A 23,688-nucleotide genomic window follows, 5' to 3' on the forward strand; every position below is an offset into this window, starting at 1 on the left:
GGTGGGTATAACACTGCCCGTCTCCCCGTCTGTCACAGTGTGTGGATATAACACTGCCCCCCTCCCCGTCTGTCACAGACTTTGGTTAGAACACTGCCCGTCTCCCCATCTGTCACAGACAGTGGGTATAACACTGCCCGTCTCCCCGTCTGTCACAGACTGTGGGTATAACACTGCCCGTCTCCCCGTCTGTCACAGACTGTGGGTATAACACTGCCCGTCTCCCCGTCTGTCACAGACTGTGGGTATACCACTGGCCGTCTCCTCGTCTGTCACAGACTGTGGGTATTACACTGCCCGTCTCCCCGTCTGTCACAGACTGTGGGGAGACCACTGCCCGTCTCCCCGTCTGTCACAGACTGTGGATATAACACTGCCCGTCTCCCCGTCTGTCACAGACTGCGGGTATACCACTGCCCGTCTCCCCGTCTGTCACAGACTGTGGGTATAACACTGCCCGTCTCCCCATCTGTCACAGACTGTGGGTATACCACTGGCCGTATCCTCGTCTGTCACAGACTGTGGTTATAAAACTGCCCATCTCCCGGTCTGTCACAGACTGTGGGTATGACACTGCCCGTCTCCCCGTCTGTCACAGACTGTGGGTATACCACTGCCCGTCTCCACGTCTGTCACGGACTGTGGGTATAACACTGCCCGTCTCCCCGTCTGTCACAGTGTGTGGATATAACACTGCCCGTCTCCCCGTCTGTCAAAGACTGTGGGTATACCACTGCCCGTCTCCCCGTCTGTCACAGACTGTGGGTATGACACTGCCCGTCTCCCCGTCTGTCACAGACTGTGGGTATACCACTGCCCGTCTCCTCGTCTGTCACGGACTGTGGGTATAACACTGCCCGTCTCCCCGTCTGTCACAGTGTGTGTATATAACACTGCCCGTCTCCCCGTCTGTCACAGACTGTGGGTATACCACTGCCCGTCTCCCCGTCTGTCACAGACTGTGGGTATAACACTGCCCGTGTCCCTGTCTGTCACAGACTGTGGGTATGATACTGCCCGTCTCCCCGTATGTCACAGACTGTGGGCATACCACTGCCCGTCTCCCCGTCTGTCACAGACTGTGGGTATACCACTGGCCGTCTCCTCGTCTGTCACAGACTGTGGGTATAACACTGCCCGTCTCCCCGTCTGTCACAGACTGTGGGTATAACACTGCCCGTCTCCCCGTCTGTCACAGACTGTGGGTATAACACTCCCCGTGTCCCCGTCTGTCACAGACAGTGGGTATAACACTGCCCGTCTCCTCGTCTGTCACGGACTGTGGGTATAACACTGCCCGTCTCCCCGTCTGTCACATACTGTGCGTATACCACTGCCCGTCTCCCCGTCTGTCACAGACTGTGGGTATAACACTGCCCGTCTCCCCGTCTGTCACAGACTGTGGGTATAACACTGTCCGTCACCCCGTCTGTCACAGACTGTGGGAATAAACACTGCCCGTCTCCCCGTCTGTCACAGACTGTGGGTATAACACTGCCCGTCTCCCCGTCTGTCACAGACTGTGGATATAACACTGCCCGTCTCCCCGTCTGTCACAGACTGTGGGTATACCACTGCCCGTCTCCCCGTCTGTCACAGTGGGTGGATATAACACTGCCCGTCTCCCCGTCTGTCACAGACTGTGGGTATACCACTGCCCGTCTCCCCGTCTGTCACAGACTGTGGGTATAACACTGCCCGTCTCCCCGTCTGTCACAGACTGTGGGTATACCACTGCCCGTCTCCCCGTCTGTCACAGACTGTGGGAATAACACTGCCCGTCTCCCCGTCTGTCACAGATTGTGGGTATAACACTGCCCGTCTCCCCGTCTGTCACAGACTGTGGGTATAACACTGCCCGTCTCCCCGTCTGTCACAGTGGGTGGATATAACACTGCCCGTCTCCCCGTCTGTCACAGACTGTGGGTATACCACTGCCCGTCTCCCCGTCTGTCACAGACTGTGGGTATAACACTGCCCGTCTCCCCGCCTGTCACAGATTGTGGGTATAACACTGCCCGTCTCCCCGTCAGTCACAGACTGTGGGAATAACACTGCCCGTCTCCCCGCCTGTCACAGACTGTGGGTATAACACTGCCCGTCTCCCCGTCAGTCACAGAGTGTGGGTATAACACTGTCCGTCACCCCGTCTGTCACAGACTGTGGGTTTAACACTGCCCGTCTCCCCGTCTGTCACAGACAGTGGGTATAACACTGCCCGTCTCCCAGTCTGTCACAGACTGTGGGTATAACACTGCGTGTCTCCCCGTCAGTCACAGAGTGTGGGTATAACACTGCCCGTCTCCCCGTCTGTCACAGAATGTGGGTATAACACTGTCCGTCACACCGTCTGTCACAGACCGTGGGTATACCACTGCCCGTCTCCCCGTCTGTCACAGACAGTGGGTATAACACTGTCGGTCACCCCGTCTGTCACAGACTGTGGGTATAACACTGCCCGTCTCCCCATCTGTCACAGACAGTGGGTATAACACTGCCCGTCTCCCCGCCTGTCACAGACTGTGGGTAAAACACTGCCCGTCTCCCGGCCTGTCACTGACTATGGGTATAACACTGCCCGTGTCCCCGTCTGTCACAGACTGTGGGTATAACACTGCCCGTCTCCCCGTCTGTCACAGACTGTGGGTATAACACTGCCCGTGTCCCCGTCTGTCACAGACTGTGGGTATAACACTGCCCGTCTCCCCGTCTGTCACAGACTGTGGGTATACCACTGGCCGTCTCCTCGTCTGTCACAGACTGTGGGTATAACACTGCCCGTCTCCCCGTCTGTCACAGACTGTGGGTATGACACTGCCCGTCTCCCCGTCTGTCACAGACTGTGGGTATACCACTGCCCGTCTCCTCGTCTGTCACGGACTGTGGGTCTCACACTGCCCGTCTCCCCGTCTGTCACAGTGTGTGGATATAACACTGCCCGTCTCCCCGTCTGTCACAGACTGTGGGTATACCACTGCCCGTCTCCCCGTCTGTCACAGACTGTGGATATAACACTGCCCGTCTCCCCGTCTGTCACAGACTGTGGGTATAACACTGCCAGTCTCCACGTCTGTCACAGATTGTGGGTATAACACTGCCCGTCTCCCCGTCAGTCACAGACTGTGGGTATAACACTGCCCGTCTCCCCGCCTGTCACAGACTGTGGGTATAACACTGCCCGTCTCCCCGTCAGTCACAGAGTGTGGGTATAACACTGTCCGTCACCCCGTCTGTCACAGACTGTGGGTTTAACACTGCCCGTCTCCCCGTCTGTCACAAACAGTGGGTCGAACACTGCCCGTCTCCCAGTCTGTCACAGACTGTGGGTATAACACTGCGTGTCTCCCCGTCAGTCACAGAGTGTGGGTATAACACTGCCCGTCTCCCCGTCTGTCACAGAATGTGGTTATAACACTGTCCGTCACACCGTCTGTCACAGACTTTGGGTATAGCACTGCCCGTCTCCCCGTCTGTCACAGACTGTGGGTATTACACTGCCCGTCTCCCCGTCTGTCACAGACTGTGGGTATAACACTGCCCGTCTCCCCGTCTGTCACCGACTGTGGGTATAACACTGCCCGTGTCCCCGTCTGTCACAGACTGTGGGTATAACACTGCGTGTCTCCCCTTCTGTCACAGACTGTGGGTATAACACTGCCCGTCTCCCCGCCTGTCACAGACTGTGGGTATAACACTGCCCGTCTCCCAGTCTGTCACAGACTGTGGGTATAACACTGTCCGTCTCCCCGACTGTCACTGACTGTGGGTATAAAACTGCCCGTCTGCCCGTCTGTCACAGACAGTGGGTATAACACTGCCCGTCTCCCCGCCTGTCACAGACTGTGGGTATAACACTGCCCGTCTCCCAGTCTGTCACAGACTGTGGGTATAACACTGCCCGTCTCCCCGTCTGTCACAGACTGTGGGTATAACACTGCCCGTCTCCCCGTCTGTCACAGAGTGTGGGGTATAACACTGTCCGTCTCCCCGTCAGTCACAGACAGTGGGTATAACACTGCGTGTCTCCCCGTCTGTCACAGACTGTGGGTATAACACTGCCCGACTCCCCGCCTGTCACAGACTGTGGGTATAACACTGCCCGTCTCCCCGTCTGTCACAGACAGTGGGTATAACACTGCGTGTCTCCCCATCTGTCACAGACTGTGGGTATAACACTGCCCGTCTCCGCGTTTGTCACAGACAGTGGGTATAACAGTGCGTGTCTCCCCGTCTGTCACAGACTGTGAGTATAACACTGCCCGTCTCCCCGTCTGTCACAGACAGTGGGTATAACATTGCCCGTCTCCCCGTCTGTCACAGACTGTGGATATAACACTGCCTGTCTCCACATCTGTCACAGACTGTGGGTATCACACTGACCGTCTCCCCGTCTGTCACAGACTGTGGGTATAACACTGCCCGTCTCCCCGCCTGTCACAGACTGTGGGTATAACACTGCCTGTCTCCCCATCAGTCACAGAGTGTGGGTATAACACTGCCCGTCTCCCCATCTGTCACAGACTGTGGGTATAACACTGCGTGTCTCCCCGTCTGTCACAGACTGTGGGTATAACACTGCCCGTCTCCCAGTCTGTCACAGACTGTGGGTATAACACTGCCCGTCTCCCCGCCAGTCACAGACTGTGGGTATAACACTGCGTGTCTCCCCGTCTGTCACAGACTGTGGGTATAACACTGCCCGTCTCCCAGTCTGTCACAGACTGTGGGTATAACACTGCCCGTCTCCCCGTCTGTCACAGACTGTGGGTATAACACTGCCCCCCTCCCCGTCTGTCACAGATTGTGGGTATAACAATGCCCGTCTCCCCGTCTGTCACAGACTGTGAATATAACACTGCCCGTCTCCCCGTCTGTCACAGACAGTGGGTATAACACTGCCCGTCTCCCCGTCTGTCACAGACTGTGGGTATAACACTGTCCGTCACCCCGTCTGTCACAGACTGTGGGTATAACACTGCCCGTCTCCCCGTCTGTCACAGACAGTGGGTATAACACTGCCCGTGTTCCCGTCTGTCACCGACTGTGGGTATAACACTGCCCGTCTCCCCGTCTGTCACAGACAGTGGGTATAACATTGCCCGTCTCCCAGTCTGTCACAGACTGTGGGTATAACACTGCCCGTCTCCCCGTCTGTCACAGACTGTGGGGTATAACACTGCCCGTCTCCCCGTCAGTCACAGACTGTGGGTATAACACTGCCCGTCTCCCCGTCTGTCACAGAGTGTGGGTATAACACTGCCCCCCTCCCCGTCTGTCACAGACAGTGGGGTATTACACTGTCCCCCTCCCCGTCTGTCACAGACTGTGGTTATAACACTGCCCGTCTCCCCGTCTGTCACAAACTGTGGGTATAACACTGCCCGTGTCCCCGTCTGTCACAGACTGTGGGTATAACACTGCCCCCCTCCCCGTCTGTCACAGACTGTGGGCATAACACTGGCCGTCTCCCAGTCTGTCACAGACTGTGGGTATAACACTGCCCCCCTCCCCGTCTGTCACAGACTGTGGGTATGACACTGCCCGTCTCCCCGTCTGTCACAGACTGTGGGTATACCACTGCCCGTCTCCTCGTCTGTCACGGACTGTGGGTATAACACTGCCCGTCTCCCCGTCTGTCACAGACTCTGGGTATGACACTGCCCGTCTCCCCGTCTGTCACAGACTGTGGGTATACCACTGCCCAACTCCTCGTCTGTCACGGACTGTGGGTATAACACTGCCCGTCTCCCCGTCTGTCACAGTGTGTGGATATAACACTGCCCGTCTCCCCGTCAGTCACAGACTGTGGGGATAACACTGCCCGTCTCCCCGTCAGTCACAGAGTGTGGGTATAACACTGTCCGTCACCCCGTCTGTCACAGACTGTGGGTTTAACACTGCCCGTCTCCCCGTCTGTCACAGACTGTGGGTATAACACTGCCCGTCTCACCGCCTATCACAGACTGTGGGTATAACTCTGCGTGTCTCCCCGTCTGTCACAGACTGTGGGTATAACACTGCCCGTCTCCCCGTCTGTCACAGACTGTGGGTATAACACTGCCCGTCTCACCGCCTATCACAGACTGTGGGTATAACTCTGCGTGTCTCCCCGTCTGTCACCGACTGTGGGTATAACACTGCCCGTCTCCCAGTCTGTCACAGACTGCGGGTATAACACTGCCCGTCTCCCCGTCTGTCACAGACTGTGGGTATAACACTGCCCGTGTCCCCGTCTGTCACAGACTGTGGGTATAACACTGCCCGTCTCCCCATCTGTCACAGACAGTGGGTATAACACTGCCCGTCTCCCCGTCTGTCACAGACTGTGGTATTAACACTGCCTGTCTCCCCGCCTGTCACAGACTGTGGGTATAACACTGCCCCCCTCCCCGTCTGTCACAGACAGTGGGTATAACACTGCCCGTCTTCCCATCTGTCACAGACAGTGGGTATAACACTGCCCGTCTCCCCTTCTGTCACTGACTGTGGGTATAACACTGCCCGTCTCCCCGTCTGTCACAGACTGTGGGTATAACATTGCCCATCTCCCCGTCTATCACAGACTTTGGGTATAACACTGCCCGTCTCCCCGTCTGTCACCGACTGTGGGTATAACACTGCCCGTCTCCCCGTCTGTCACAGACTGTGGGTATAACACTGCCCGTCTCCCCGCCTGTCACAGACTGTGGGTATAACACTGCCCGTCTCCCAGTCTGTCACAGACTGTGGGTATAACACTGCCCGTCTCCCCGTCTGTCACCGACTGTGGGTATAACACTGCCCGTCTCCCCGTCTGTCACAGACTGTGGGTATAACACTGCCCGTCTCCCCGTCTGTCACAGACTGTGGTTATAACACTGCCCATCTCCCCGCCTGTCACAGACTGTGGGTATAACACTGCCCGTGTCCCCGTCTGTCACCGACTGTGGATATAACACTGCCCCCCTCCCCGCCTGTCAAAGACTTTGGTATAACACTGCCCGTCTCCCCGTCTGTCACAGACTGTGGGTATAACACTGCGTGTCTCCCCGTCTGTCACAGACAGTGGGTATAACACTGCCCGTCTCCCCGTCTGTCACAGACTGTGGGTTTAACACTGCCCGTCTCCACGCCTGTCACAGACTGTGGGTATAACACTGCTCCCCTCCCTGTCTGTTACAGACTGTGGGGTATAACATTGCCTGTTTCCCTGTCTGTCACAGACTGTGGGTATAACACTGCCCATCTCCCCGTCTGTCACAGACTGTGGGTATAACACTGCCCGTCTCCCCGTCTGTCACAGACTGTGGGTATAACACTGCCCGTGTCCACGTCTGTCACAGACTGTGGGTTTTACACTGCCCGTCTCCCCGTCTGTCACAGACTGTGGGTACAACACTGCCCGTCTCCCCGCCTGTTACAGACTGTGGGTATAACACTGCCCGTCTCCCAGTCTGTCACAGACAGTGGGTATAACACTGCCCGTCTCCCCGTCTGTCACCGACTGTGGGTATAACACTGCCCCCCTCCCTGTCTGTTACAGGCAGTGGGTATAACACTGCCCGTCTCCCCGTCTGTCACAGACTGTGGGTATAACACTGCCCGTCTCCCCGTCTGTCACAGACAGTGGGTATAACACTGCCCGTCTCCCCGCCTGTCACAGACAGTGGGTATAACACTGCCCGTCTCCCCGTCTGTCACAGAGTGTGGGTATAACACTGCCCGTCTCCCCGTCTGTCACAGACTGTGGGTATAACACTGCCCATCTCCCCGCCTGTTACAGACTGTGGGTATAACACTGCCCGTCTCCCCGTCTGTCACAGACTGTGGGTATAACACTGCCCGTCTCCCAGTCTGTCACAGACTGTGGGTATAACACTGCCCGTCTCCCCGTCTGTCACAGAGTGTGGGTATAACACTGCCCGTCTCCCGTCTGTCACAGACTGTGGGTATAACACTGCCCGTCTCCCCGTCTGTCACAGACTGTGGGTATAACACTGCCTGTCTCCCCGCCTGTCACAGACTGTGGGTATAACACTGCCCCCCTCCCCGTCTGTCACAGACAGTGGGTATAACACTGCCCGTCTTCCCATCTGTCACAGACAGTGGGTATAACACTGCCCATCTCCCCTTCTGTCACAGACGGTGGGTATACCACTGCCCGTCTCCCCGTCTGTCACAGACCGTGGGTATAACACTGCCCGTCTCCCCGTCTGTCACAGACTGTGGGTATAACACTGCCCGTCTCCCCGCCTGTCACAGACTGTGGGTATAACACTGCCCGTCTCCCCGTCAGTCACAGAGTGTGGGTATAACACTGCCCGTCTCCCCGTCTGTTACAGACTGTGGGTATAACACTGTCCGTCACCCCGTCTGTCACAGACTGTGGGTATAACACTGCGTGTCTCCCCGTCTGTCACAGACTGAGGGTATAACACTGCCCGTCCCCCTGTCTGTCACAGACTGTGGGTATAACACTGCCCGTGTCACCATCTGTCACAGACAGTGGGTATAACACTGCCCGTCTCCCCGTCTGTCACAGACTGTGGGTTTTACACTGCCCATCTCCCCGTCTGTCACAGACTGTGGGTATAACACTGCCCGTCTCCCGTCTGTCACAGACTGTGGGTATAACACTGCCCATCTCCCCGCCTGTCACAGACAGTGGGTATAACACTGCCCGTCTCCCCGTCTGTCACAGACTGTGGGTATAACACTGCCCGTCTCCCCGTCTGTCACAGACTGTGGGTATAACACTGCCCGTCTCCCCGCCTGTCACAGACAGTGGGTATAACACTGCCCGTCTCCCCGTCTGTCACAGACTGTGGATATAACACTGCCCGTCTCCCGGTCTGTCACAGACTGTGGGTATAACACTGCCCGTCTCCCCGCCTGTCACAGACTGTGGGTATAACACTGCCCGTCTCCACGTCAGTCACAGAGTGTGGGTATAACACTGCCCGTCTCCCCACCTGTCACAGACTGTGGGTATAACACTGCCCGTCTCCCCGCCTGTCACAGACTGCAGGGATAACACTGCCCGTCTCCCCGCCTGTCACAGACTGTGGGTATAACACTGCCCGTCTCCCCGTCTGTCACAGACAGTGGGTATAACACTGCTCGTCTCCCCGTCTGTCACAGACTGTGGGTATAACACTGCCCGTATCCCCGTCTGTCACATACTGTGGGTATAACACTGCCCGTCTCCCCGTCTGTCACAGACTGTGGGTATAACACTGCCCGTGTCCCCGTCTGTCACAGACTGTGGGTATAACACTGTCCGTCACCCCGTCTGTCACAGACAGTGAGTATAACACTGCCCGTCTCCCCGCCTGTCACAGACAGTGGGTATAACACTGCCCGTCTCCCCGCCTGTCACAGACTGTGGGTATAACACTGCCCGTCTCCCCGTCTGTCACAGACTGTGGGTATAACACTGCCCGTCTCCCAGTCTGTCACAGACTGTGGGTATAACACTGCCCGTCTCCCCGCCTGTCACAGACTGTGGGTATAACACTGCCCGTCTCCACGTCAGTCACAGAGTGTGGGTATAACACTGCCCGTCTCCCCACCTGTCACAGACTGTGGGTATAACACTGCCCGTCTCCCCGCCTGTCACAGACTGTAGGGATAACACTGCCCGTCTCCCCGCCTGTCACAGACTGTGGGTATAACACTGCCCGTCTCCCCGTCTGTCACAGACAGTGGGTATAACACTGCTCGTCTCCCCGTCTGTCACAGACTGTGGGTATAACACTGCCCGTATCCCCGTCTGTCACAAACTGTGGGTATAACACTGCCCGTCTCCCCGTCTGTCACAGACTGTGGGTATAACACTGCCCGTGTCCCCGTCTGTCACAGACTGTGGGTATAACACTGTCCGTCACCCCGTCTGTCACAGACAGTGAGTATAACACTGCCCGTCTCCCCGCCTGTCACAGACAGTGGGTATAACACTGCCCGTCTCCCCGCCTGTCACAGACTGTGGGTATAACACTGCCCGTCTCCCCGTCTGTCACAGACTGTGGGTATAACACTGCCCGTCTCCCAGTCTGTCACAGACTGTGGGTATAACACTGCCCGTCTCCCCGTGTGTCACCGACTGTGGGTATAACACTGCCCGTGTCCCCGTCTGTCACAGACTGTGGGTATAACACTGCCCGTCTCCCCGTCTGTCATAGACTGTGGGTATAACACTGCCCCCCTCCCCGTCTGTCACAGACTGTGGTTATAACACTGCCTGTCTCCCCGTCAGTCACAGACTGTGGGTATAACACTGCCCGTCTTCCCGCCTGTCACAGACTGTGGGTATAACACTGCCCGTCTCCCCGTCTGTCACAGACTGTGGGCATAACACTGCCCGTCTCCCCGTCTGTCACAGATTGTGGTTATAACACTGCCCCCCTCCCCGTCTTCACAGACTGTGGGGTATAACACTGCCCCCCTCCCCGTCTGTCACAGACTGTGGGTACAACACTGCGTGTCTCCCCATCTGTCACAGACAGTGGGTACAACACTGCGTGTCTCCCCGTCTGTCACAGACTGTGGGTTTAACACTGCCCGTCTCCCCGCCTGTCACAGACTGTGGGTATGACACTGCTTCCCTCCCTGTCTGTTACAGACTGTGGGGTATAACATTGCCCATCTCCCTGTCTGTCACAGACTATGGGTATAACTCTGCCCCCCTCCCCGTCTGTCACAGACTGTGGGGTATAACACTGCCCCCCTCCCCATCTGTCACAGACTGTGGGTATAACATTGCCCGTGTCCCCGTCTGTCACAGACTGGGGGTATAACACTGCCCGTCTCCCCGCCTGTCACAGACTGTGGGTATAACACTGCGTGTCTCCCCGTCTGTCACAGACTGAGGGTATAACACTGCCCGTCCCCCTGTCTGTCACAGACTGTGGGTATAACACTGCCCGTGTCACCGTGTGTCACAGACAGTGGGTATAACACTGCCCGTCTCCCCGTCTGTCACAGACTGTGGGTTTAACACTGCCCATCTCCCCGTCTGTCACAGACTGTGGGTATAACACTGCCCGTCTCGCCGTCTGTCACAGACAGTGGGTATAACACTGCCCGTCTCCCCGCCTGTCACAGACAGTGGGTATAATACTGCCCGTCTCCCCGTCTGTCACAGACTGTGGGTATAACACTGCCCGTCTCCCCGTCTGTCACAGACTGTGGGTATAACACTGCCTGTCTCCCCGCCTGTCACAGACAGTGGGTATAACACTGCCCGTCTCCCCCTCTGTCACAGACTGTGGATATAACACTGCCCGTCTCCCTGTCTGTCACAGACTGTGGGTATAACACTGCCCGTCACCCCGTCTGTCACAGACTGTGGGTATAACACTGCCTGTCTCCCCGTCTGTCACAGACTGTGGGTATAACACTGCCCGTCTCCCCGTCAGTCACAGAGTGTGGGTATAACACTGCCCGTCTCCCCGTCTGTCACAGACTGTGGGTATAACACTGCCCGTCTCCCCACCTGTCACAGACTGTGGGTATAACACTGCCCGTCTCCCCGCCTGTCACAGACTGTAGGTATAACACTGCCCGTCTCCCCGCCTGTCACAGACTGTGGGAATAACACTGCCCGTCTCCCAGTCTGTCACAGACAGTGGGTATAACACTGCCCGTCTCCCCGTCTGTCACAGACTGTGGGTATAACACTGCCCGTCTCCCCGTCTGTCACAGACTGAGGTTATAACACTGCCCGTCTCCCTGTCTGTTACAGACTGTGGGTATAACACTGCCCGTGTCCACGTCTGTCACAGACTGTGGGTATAACACTGCCCGTCTCCCCGTCTGTCACAGACTGTGGGTACAACACTGCCCGTCTCCCCGCCTGTTACAGACTGTGGGTATAACACTGCCCGTCTCCCAGTCTGTCACAGACAGTGGGTTTAACCCTGCCCGTCTCCCCGCCTGTCACAGACTGTGGGTATAACACTGTCCGTCTCCCCGCCTGTCACAGACTGTGGGTATGACACTGCTTCCCTCCCTGTCTGTTACAGACTGTGGGGTATAACATTGCCCATCTCCCTGTCTGTCACAGACTATGGGTATAACTCTGCCCCCCTCCCCGTCTGTCACAGACTGTGGGGTATAACACTGCCCCCCTCCCCATCTGTCACAGACTGTGGGTATAACATTGCCCGTGTCCCCGTCTGTCACAGACTGGGGGTATAACACTGCCCGTCTCCCCGTCTGTCACAGACTGTGGGTATAACACTGCCCGTGTCACCGTGTGTCACAGACAGTGGGTATAACACTGCCCGTCTCCCCGTCTGTCACAGACTGAGGGTATAACACTGCCCGTCCCCCTGTCTGTCACAGACTGTGGGTATAACACTGCCCGTGTCACCGTGTGTCACAGACAGTGGGTATAACACTGCCCGTCTCCCCGTCTGTCACAGACTGTGGGTTTAACACTGCCCATCTCCCCGTCTGTCACAGACTGTGGGTATAACACTGCCCGTCTCGCCGTCTGTCACAGACAGTGGGTATAACACTGCCCGTCTCCCCGCCTGTCACAGACAGTGGGTATAACACTGCCCGTCTCCCCGTCTGTCACAGACTGTGGGTATAACACTGCCCGTCTCCCCGTCTGTCACAGACTGTGGGTATAACACTGCCTGTCTCCCCGCCTGTCACAGACAGTGGGTATAACACTGCCCGTCTCCCCCTCTGTCACAGACTGTGGATATAACACTGCCCGTCTCCCTGTCTGTCACAGACTGTGGGTATAACACTGCCCGTCACCCCGTCTGTCACAGACTGTGGGTATAACACTGCCTGTCTCCCCGTCTGTCACAGACTGTGGGTATAACACTGCCCGTCTCCCCGTCAGTCACAGAGTGTGGGTATAACACTGCCCGTCTCCCCGTCTGTCACAGACAGTGGGTATAACACTGCCCGTCTCCCCACCTGTCACAGACTGTGGGTATAACACTGCCCGTCTCCCCGCCTGTCACAGACTGTAGGTATAACACTGCCCGTCTCCCCGCCTGTCACAGACTGTGGGAATAACACTGCCCGTCTCGCAGTCTGTCACAGACAGTGGGTATAACACTGCCCGTCTCCCCGTCTGTCACAGACTGTGGGTATAACACTGCCCGTCTCCCAGTCTGTCACAGACAGTGGGTTTAACACTGCCCGTCTCCCCGTCTGTCACAGACTGTGGGTATAACACTGCCCGTCTCCCCGTCTGTCACAGACTGTGGGTACAACACTGCCCGTCTCCCCGCCTGTCACAGACTGTGGGTATAACACTGCCCGTCTCCCAGTCTGTCACAGACAGTGGGTATAACACTGCCCGTCTCCCCGTCTGTCACCGACTGTGGGTATAACACTGCCCGTCTCCCCGTCTGTCACAGACTGTGGGTATAACACTGCCCGTCTCCCCCTCTGTCACAGACTGTGGATATAACACTGCCCGTCTCCCTGTCTGTCACAGACTGTGGGTATAACACTGCCCGTCACCCCGTCTGTCACAGACTGTGGGTATAACACTGCCTGTCTCCCCGTCTGTCACAGACTGTGGGTATAACACTGCCCGTCTCCCCGTCAGTCACAGAGTGTGGGTATAACACTGCCCGTCTCCCCGTCTGTCACAGACTGTGGGTATAACACTGCCCGTCTCCCCACCTGTCACAGACTGTGGGTATAACACTGCCCGTCTCCCCGCCTGTCACAGACTGTAGGTATAACACTGCCCGTCTCCCCGCCTGTCACAGACTGTGGGAATAACACTGCCCGTCTCCCAGTCTGTCACAGACAGTGGGTATAACACTGCCCGTCTCCCGTCTGTCACAGACTGTGGGTATAACACTGCCCGTCTCCCAGTCTGTCACAGACAGTGGGTTTAACACTGCCCGTCTCCCCGTCTGTCACAGACTGTGGGTATAACACTGCCCGTCTCCCCGTCTGTCACAGACTGTGGGTACAACACTGCCCGTCTCCCCGCCTGTCACAGACTGTGGGTATAACACTGCCCGTCTCCCAGTCTGTCACAGACAGTGGGTATAACACTGCCCGTCTCCCCGTCTGTCACCGACTGTGGGTATAACACTGCCCGTCTCCCCGTCTGTCACAGACTGTGGGTATAACACTGCCCGTCTCCCCGTCTGTCACAGACTGAGGTTATAACACTGCCCGTCTCCCTGTCTGTTACAGACTGTGGGTATAACACTGCCCGTGTCCACGTCTGTCACAGACTGTGGGTATAACACTGCCCGTCTCCCCGTCTGTCACAGACTGTGGGTACAACACTGCCCGTCTCCCCGCCTGTTACAGACTGTGGGTATAACACTGCCCGTCTCCCAGTCTGTCACAGACAGTGGGTTTAACCCTGCCCGTCTCCCCGCCTGTCACAGACTGTGGGTATAACACTGTCCGTCTCCCCGCCTGTCACAGACTGTGGGTATGACACTGCTTCCCTCCCTGTCTGTTACAGACTGTGGGGTATAACATTGCCCATCTCCCTGTCTGTCACAGACTATGGGTATAACTCTGCCCCCCTCCCCGTCTGTCACAGACTGTGGGGTATAACACTGCCCCCCTCCCCATCTGTCACAGACTGTGGGTATAACATTGCCCGTGTCCCCGTCTGTCACAGACTGGGGGTATAACACTGCCCGTCTCCCCGCCTGTCACAGACTGTGGGTATAACACTGCGTGTCTCCCCGTCTGTCACAGACTGAGGGTATAACACTGCCCGTCCCCCTGTCTGTCACAGACTGTGGGTATAACACTGCCCGTGTCACCGTGTGTCACAGACAGTGGGTATAACACTGCCCGTCTCCCCGTCTGTCACAGACTGTGGGTTTAACACTGCCCATCTCCCCGTCTGTCACAGACTGTGGGTATAACACTGCCCGTCTCGCCGTCTGTCACAGACAGTGGGTATAACACTGCCCGTCTCCCCGCCTGTCACAGACAGTGGGTATAACACTGCCCGTCTCCCCGTCTGTCACAGACTGTGGGTATAACACTGCCCGTCTCCCCGTCTGTCACAGACTGTGGGTATAACACTGCCTGTCTCCCCGCCTGTCACAGACAGTGGGTATAACACTGCCCGTCTCCCCCTCTGTCACAGACTGTGGATATAACACTGCCCGTCTCCCTGTCTGTCACAGACTGTGGGTATAACACTGCCCGTCACCCCGTCTGTCACAGACTGTGGGTATAACACTGCCTGTCTCCCCGTCTGTCACAGACTGTGGGTATAACACTGCCCGTCTCCCCGTCAGTCACAGAGTGTGGGTATAACACTGCCCGTCTCCCCGTCTGTCACAGACTGTGGGTATAACACTGCCCGTCTCCCCACCTGTCACAGACTGTGGGTATAACACTGCCCGTCTCCCCGCCTGTCACAGACTGTAGGTATAACACTGCCCGTCTCCCCACCTGTCACAGACTGTGGGTATAACATTGCCCGTCTCCCCGCCTGTCACAGACTGTGGGAATAACACTGCCCGTCTCGCAGTCTGTCACAGACAGTGGGTATAACACTGCCCGTCTCCCCGTCTGTCACAGACTGTGGGTATAACACTGCCCGTCTCCCAGTCTGTCACAGACAGTGGGTTTAACACTGCCCGTCTCCCCGTCTGTCACAGACTGTGGGTATAACACTGCCCGTCTCCCCGTCTGTCACAGACTGTGGGTACAACACTGCCCGTCTCCCCGCCTGTCACAGACTGTGGGTATAACACTGCCCGTCTCCCAGTCTGTCACAGACAGTGGGTATAACACTGCCCGTCTCCCCGTCTGTCACCGACTGTGGGTATAACACTGCCCGTCTCCCCGTCTGTCACAGACTGTGGGTATAACACTGCCCGTCTCCCCGTCTGTCACAGACTGTGGGTATAACACTGCGTGTCTCCCCGTCTGTCACAGACTGTGGGTATAACATTGCCCGTCTCCCTGTCTATCACAGACTTTGGGTATAACACTGCCCGTCTCCCCGTCTGTCACAGACTGAGGTTATAACACTGCCCGTCTCCCTGTCTGTTACAGACTGTGGGTATAACACTGCCCGTGTCCACGTCTGTCACAGACTGTGGGTATAACACTGCCCGTCTCCCCGTCTGTCACAGACTGTGGGTACAACACTGCCCGTCTCCCCGCCTGTTACAGACTGTGGGTATAACACTGCCCGTCTCCCAGTCTGTCACAGACAGTGGGTATAACACTGCCCGTCTCCCCGTCTGTCACCGACTGTGGGTATAACACTGCCCCCCTCCCTGTCTGTTACAGACTGTGGGTATAACACTGCCCGTCTCCCCGTCTGTCACAGACTGTGGGTATAACACTGCCCGTCTCCCCGTCTGTCACAGACAGTGGGTATAACACTGCCCGTCTCCCCGCCTGTCACAGACAGTGGGTATAACACTGCCCGTCTCCCCGTCTGTCACAGAGTGTGGGTATAACACTGCCCGTCTCCCCGTCTGTCACAGACTGTGGGTATAACACTGCCCGTCTCCCCGTCTGTCACAGAATGTGGGTATAACACTGCGTGTCTCCCCGTCTGTCATAGACTGTGGGTATAACACTGCCCGTCTCCCGTCTGTCACAGACTGTGGGTATAACACTGTCCGTCACCCCGTCTGTCACAGACTGTGGGTATAACACTGCCCGTCTCCCCGTCTGTCACAGACAGTGGGTATAACACTGCCCGTCTCCCCGCCTGTTACAGACTGTGGGTATAACACTGCCCGTCTCCCCGTCTGTCACAGACTGTGGGTATAACACTGCCCGTCTCCCAGTCTGTCACAGACTGTGGGTATAACACTGCCCGTCTCCCCGCCTGTCACAGACTGTGGGTATAACACTGCCCGTCTCCCCGTCTGTCACAGAATGTGGGCATAACACTGCCCGTCTCCCCGTCTGTCACAGACTGTGGGTATAACACTGCCCGTCTCCCCGTCTGTCACAGACTGTGGGTATAACACTGCCCCCCTCCCCGTCTGTCACAGACTGTGGTTATAACACTGCCCGTCTCCCCGTCTGTCACAGACTGTGGGTATAACACTGCCCGTCTCCTCGTCTGTCACAGACTGTGGTTATAACACTGCCCGTCTCCCCGCCTGTCACAGACTGTGGGTATAACACTGCCCGTGTCCCCGTCTGTCACAGACTGTGGGTATAACACTGCCCGTCTCCCCGTCTGTCACAGACTGTGGGTATAACACTGCCCGTGTCCCCGTCTGTCACAGACTGTGGGTATAACACTGCCCGTCTCCCCGTCTGTCACAGACTGTGGGTATAACACTGCCCCCCTCCCTGTTTGTTACAGACAGTGGGTATAACACTGCCCGTCTCCCCGTCTGTCACAGACTGTGGGTATAACACTGCCCGTCTCCCCGTCTGTCACAGACTGTGGGTATAACACTGCCCCCCTCCCCGCCTGTCACAGACAGTGGGTATAACACTGCCCGTCTCCCCGTCTCTCACAGACTGTGGGTATAACACTGCCCGTCTCCCCGTCTGTCACAGACTGTGGATATAACACTGCCCGTCTCCACGTCTGTCACAGACTGTGGGTATAACACTGCCCGTCTCCCCGCCTGTCACAGACAGTGGGTATAAAACTGCCCGTCTCCCCGTCTGTCACAGACTGTGGATATAACACTGCCCGTCTCCCCGTCTGTCACAGACTGTGGGTATAACACTGCCCGTTTCCCCGCCTGTCACAGACTATGGGTATAACACTGCCCGTGTCCCCGTCTGTCACAGACTGTGGGTATAACACTGCCCGTCTCCCCGCCTGTCACAGACTGTGGGTATAACACTGCGTATCTCCCCGTCTGTCACAGACTGTGGGTATAACACTGCCCGTCTCCCAGTCTGTCACAGACTGTGGGTATAACACTGCCCGTGTCCCCGTCTGTCACAGACTGTGGGTATAACACTGCCCGTCTCCCCGTCAGTCACAGTGTGTGGGTATAACACTGCCCGTCTCCCCGTCTGTCACAGACTGTGGGTATAACACTGCCCGTCACCCCGTCTGTCACAGACTGTGGGTATAACACTGCCCGTCTCCCCGTCTGTCACAGACAGTGGGTATAACACTGCCCGTCTCCCCGCCTGTCACAGACAGTGGGTATAACACTGCCCGTCTCCCCGTCTGTCACAGACTGTGGGTATAACACTGCCCGTCTCCCCGTCAGTCACAGACTGTGGATATAACACTGCCCGTCTCCCCGCCTGTCACAGACTGTGGGTATAACACTGCCCGTCTCCCCGTCTGTCACAGACTGTGGGTATAACACTGCCCGTCTCCCTGTCTGTCACAGACTGTGGGTATAACACTGCCCGTCTCCCCGCCTGTCACAGACAGTGGGTATAACACTGCCCGTCTCCCCGTCTGTCACAGACAGTGGGTATAACACTGCCCGTCTCCCCGCCTGTCACAGACTGTGGGTATAACACTGCCCGTCTCCCCGTCTGTCACAGATAGTGGGTATACCACTGCCCGTCTCCCCGTCTGTCACAGACTGTGGGTATAACTCTGCCCCCCTACCCGTCTGTCACAGCCTGTGGGTATAACACTGCCCGTCTCCCCGTCTGTCACAGACCGTGGGTATAACACTGCCCGTCTCCCCGTCTGTCACAGACAGTGAGTATAACACTGCCCGTCTCCCCGTCTGTCACAGACAGTGGGTATAACACTGCCCCCCTCCCCATCTGTCACAGACTGTGGGTATAACACTGCCCGTCTCCCCGCCTGTCACAGACTGTGTGTATAACACTGCGTGTCTCCCCGCCTGTCACAGACTGAGGGTATAACACTGCCCGTCTCCCCGTCTGTCACAGACTGTGGGTTTAACACTGCCCGTCTCCCCGTCTGTCACAGACTGTGGGTATAACACTGCCCCCCTCCCTGTTTGTTACAGACAGTGGGTATAACACTGCCCGTCTCCCCGTCTGTCACAGACTGTGGGTATAACACTGCCCGTCTCCCCGTCTGTCACAGACTGTGGGTATAACACTGCCCCCCTCCCCGCCTATCACAGACAGTGGGTATAACACTGCCCGTCTCCCCGTCTCTCACAGACTGTGGGTATAACACTGCCCGTCTCCCCGTCTGTCACAGACTGTGGATATAACACTGCCCGTCTCCCCGTCTGTCACAGATTGTGGGTATAACACTGCCCGTCTCCCCGCCTGTCACAGACAGTGGGTATAACACTGCCCGTCTCCCCGTCTCTCACAGACTGTGGGTATAACACTGCCCGTCTCCCCGTCTGTCACAGACTGTGGGTATAACACTGCCCGTCTCCCCGTCTGTCACAGACTGTGGGTATAACACTGCCCGTCTCCCCGCCTGTCACAGACTATGGGTATAACACTGCCCGTCTCCCCGCCTGTCACAGACTGTGGGTATAACACTGCCCGTCTCCCCGTCTGTCACAGATTGTGGGTATAACACTGCCCGTCTCCCCGCGTGTCACAGACTGTGGGTATAACACTGCCCGTCTCCCCGTCAGTCACAGTGTGTGGGTATAACACTGCCCGTCTCCCCGTCTGTCACAGACTGTGGGTATAACACTGTCCGTCACCCCGTCTGTCACAGACTGTGGGTATAACACTGCCCGTCTCCCCGTCTGTCACAGACAGTGGGTATAACACTGCCCGTCTCCCCGCCTGTCACAGACTTTGGGTATAACACTGCCCGTCTCCCCGCCTGTCACAGACTGTGGGTATAACACTGCCCGTCTCCCCGTCTGTCACAGACAGTGGGTATAACACTGCCCGTCTCCCCGCCTGTCACAGACAGTGGGTATAACACTGCCCGTCTCCCCGTCTGTCACAGACTGTGGGTATAACACTGCCCGTCTCCCCGCCTGTCACAGACTGTGGGTATAACACTGTCCGTCTCCCTGTCTTTCACAGACTGTGGGTATAACACTGCCCGTCTCCCCGCCTGTCACAGACAGTGGGTATAACACTGCCCGTCTCCCCGTCTGTCACAGACAGTGGGTATAACACTGCCCGTCTCCCCGCCTGTCACAGACTGTGGGTATAACACTGCCCGTCTCCCCGTCTGTCACAGATAGTGGGTATACCACTGCCCGTCTCCCCGTCTGTCACAGACTGTGGGTATAACTCTGCCCCCCTACCCGTCTGTCACAGACTGTGGGTATAACACTGCCCGTCTCCCCGTCTGTCACAGACTGTGGGTATAACACTGCCCGTCTCCCCGTCTGTCACAGACCGTGGGTATAACACTGCCCGTCTCCCCGTCTGTCACAGACAGTGAGTATAACACTGCCCGTCTCCCCGCCTGTCACAGACAGTGGGTATAACACTGCCCGTCTCCCCGCCTGTCACAGACAGTGGGTATAACACTGCCCGTCTCCCCGTCTGTCACAGACTGTGGGTATAACACTGCCCGTCTCCCCGTCTGTCACAGACTGTGGGTATAACACTGCCTGTCTCCCCGTCTGTCACAGACCGTGGGTATAACACTGCCCGTCTCCCCGTCTGTCACAGACAGTGAGTATAACACTGCCCGTCTCCCCGCCTGTCACAGACGGTGGGTATACCACTGCCCGTCTCCCCGTCTGTCACAGACCGTGGGTATAACACTGCCTGTCTCCCCGCCTGTCACAGACTGTGGGTATAACACTGCCCGTCTCCCAGTCTGTCACAGACTGTGGGTATAACACTGCCCTTCTCCCCGCCTGTCACAGACTGTGGGTATAACACTGCCTGTCTCCCCGTCAGTCACAGCGTTACGTTGTCTGCTCTCCAGCAGCTCCCCCTTTCCCATTGTTGGTGACCTGTTGAATCTGAAAAGGTTGGAGCTAGATTGAAGAGCCCGCCGTTGAGCGTGAGACTGACGGGTCATTCTGGATGGGGGTTTGTCACTGGCCCTGCACTGTACCTGGTCTAGGGTCCATACCCAGGAGGTGGAAGGGTCTCTTCATGTAGTGATAAGGTTCCTCGGAGTTTCGGAAGCTTTCCCACTGGACAGGACGGGTGTTGATGGATCTACAGAGCAGTGCAAAGCAGCTCAGCTGAGTATTGATGTACAGGCACTGGCTCCACATGGTCTCCGTCATCCACTGGGCATTAGGGCCCTGTTCAAACCACGTGTCCCCTCCTTCAAACAGAGAAAAAAGGGACACTTCAACTGATTGGGTCAATTACACCGTCCCGTAACCAACTCCAGCATTCAAAACCAAGTCTCACCATGCACACCACCCGGTGAAACAGAGCATTCACTCCAACTGGACACTAGCTCGCGCCGGGAAAGGGCTGTAAGGGGTTAATCACTCGCCCAGCCCCCTCCAGGACAGGACAATAAAGGGTTAATCACTCGCCCAGCCCCCACCGAGAACGGACAGTGAAGGATTAATCACTCCCCCAGCTCCCTCCGAGAATGGACAGCAAAGGGTTAATCATTCCCCAGGACCCTGCGGGAATGGGCAGTAAAGGGTTAATCACTCCCCCAACTTCCTCTGGGAATGGACAGTACAGGGTTAACCACTCCACCAGCTCTCTCCAGGAATAGGCAGTAAAGGGTTAACCACTCCCCCTGCACCCTCCGGGAATGGACAGTAAAGGGTTCATCACTCGCCCAGCTCCCTCTGGGAATGGACAGTAAAGGGTCAATTATTAATCCAGCTCTGTCTGAGAATGGGCAGTAAAGGGTTAATCACTTCCCCAGCTCTCTCTGGGAATGGACAGTAAAGGGTTAATCACTCTCCCAGCTCCCTCTCGGATTGAACAGTAACTGGTTAATCACTCTCCAAACTCGCCCCGCAATTGGGCAGTAAAGGGTTAATCACTCCCCCAGCTCCCTCCGGGATGAACCGTAAAGGGTTAATCATTCCCCTAGCTCTCTCTGGGAATGGACAGTAAAGGGTTAATCATTCCCCAGCTCTCTCTGGGAATGGACAGTAAAGGGTTAATCACTCCCCCAGCTCTCTCTGGGAATGGACAGTAAAGGGTTAATCATTCCCCAGCTCTCTCCGGGAATGGACAGTAAAGGGTTAATCACTCCCCCCGCCCCTTCTGTGAATGGACAGTAAAGGGTTAATCACTCCCCCCCGCCCCTTCTGTGACTGGACAGTAAAGGGTTAATCACTCCCCCCGCCCCTTCTGTGACTGGACAGTAAAGGGTTAATCACTCCCCCCGCCCCTTCTGTGACTGGACAGTTAAGGGTTAATCACTCCCCTAGCTCTCTCTGGGAATGGACAGTAAAGGGTTAATCACTCCCCCAGCTCTCTCTGGGAATGGACAGTAAAGGGTTAATCATTCCCCAGCTCTCTCCGGGAATAGGCAGTAAAGGGTTAATCACTCCCCCAGCTCCCACAGACAATGGACAGTAAAAGGTTAATCACTCCCCCAGCTCTCTTTGGGAATGGACAGTAAAGGGTTAATCACTCCCCCCAGCTCTCTCTGGGAATGGACAGTAAAGGGTTAATCACTCCCCCAGCCCCCTCCGGGAATGGACAGTAAAGGGTTAATCACTCCCCCAGCTCCCTCTGGGAATGGACAGTAAAGGGTTAATCATTCCCCCAGCTCCCTCCCGGGAATGGACAGTAAAGGGTGAACCACTCCCCCAGCTCCCACTGGGAATGGACAGTAAAGGGTTAATCACTCCCCCAGCTCCCTCTGGGAATGGACAGTAAAGGGTTAATCACTCCCCCCAGCTCCCCCTGGGATTGGGGCTGGACTGCAGGGGTATTTGTCCTTGCCCTGATGTCCTGAGTTACCGTGGTTATCCAGTCGGTCCTGAGCAGATGCCACACCAGCCAGCGTGCTGCAGTGCAGGAATATCTGCCACTCCGTCTCAGCGAGGTGACCGATGTTACTGAGCTCATCCTTTCCCGGGTCGCTGGTCCTCATAATGCTGCTACACAGCATGAAGGAGAAGCAGAGCTGGTGCTCAGTGAACAAGGCATACCACACCAACTGGGGGAAACAAAGGGATCAAAGGGAAAACCACAGCAAAAACATTTCATACAACAGATCCGAACATCAGACTGCACTGGGACACAGGATACTCTGCTGTTCACAACAACAGGTTACATGAGAACACAAGGTCGGAACATTCCTGTCCACAAACACACGCACACCCTCACTGTGACTATCCCACACCCTCACTGTGACTATCCCACACCCTCACTGTGTCTATCCCACACCCTCACTGTGTCTATCCCACACCCTCACTGTGACTATCCCACACCCTCACTGCGTCTATCCCACACCCTCACTGTGTCTATCCCACACCCTCACTGTGACTATCCCACACTCTCACTGTGACTATCCCACACCCTCACTGTGACTATCCCACACTCTCACTGTGTCTATCCCACACCCTCACTGTGACTATCCCACACTGTCACTGTGTCTATCCCACACCCTCACTGTGACTATCCCACACCCTCACTGTGTCTATCCCACACCCTCACTGTGTCTATCCCACACCCTCACTGTGACTATCCCACACTCTCACTGTGACTATCCCACACCCTCACTGTGTCTATCCCACACCCTCACTGTGACTATCCCACACTCTCACTGTGTCTATCCCACACCCTCACTGTGACTATCCCACACCCTCACTGTGACTATCCCACACCCTCACTGTGTCTATCCCACACCCTCACTGTGACTATCCCACACCCTCACTGTGTCTATCCCACACCCTCACTGTGACTATCCCACACCCTCACTGTGTCTAT

The 23,688-nt window shown here is 56.5% G+C and overlaps 1 protein-coding gene across 1 annotated transcript in view; it reads right to left on the bottom strand.

Moving 5' to 3' along the window:
• LOC132832876 (dynein axonemal heavy chain 6-like) overlaps positions 1-23,688 on the bottom strand; it is a 670,564-nt gene that overhangs the window by 84,773 nt on the left and 562,103 nt on the right. The window contains exons 74-75 of the mRNA XM_060851082.1: positions 22,717-22,915; positions 20,879-21,097 (exon numbers count right to left, since the gene is read on the bottom strand). Of these exons, the coding sequence (XP_060707065.1) occupies positions 20,879-21,097; positions 22,717-22,915 (418 nt within the window). The remainder of the gene's footprint in view (positions 1-20,878; positions 21,098-22,716; positions 22,916-23,688) is intronic.

Source organism: Hemiscyllium ocellatum, chromosome 3, assembly GCF_020745735.1.
Source record: "Hemiscyllium ocellatum isolate sHemOce1 chromosome 3, sHemOce1.pat.X.cur, whole genome shotgun sequence".
NCBI lineage: Eukaryota > Metazoa > Chordata > Chondrichthyes > Orectolobiformes > Hemiscylliidae > Hemiscyllium > Hemiscyllium ocellatum.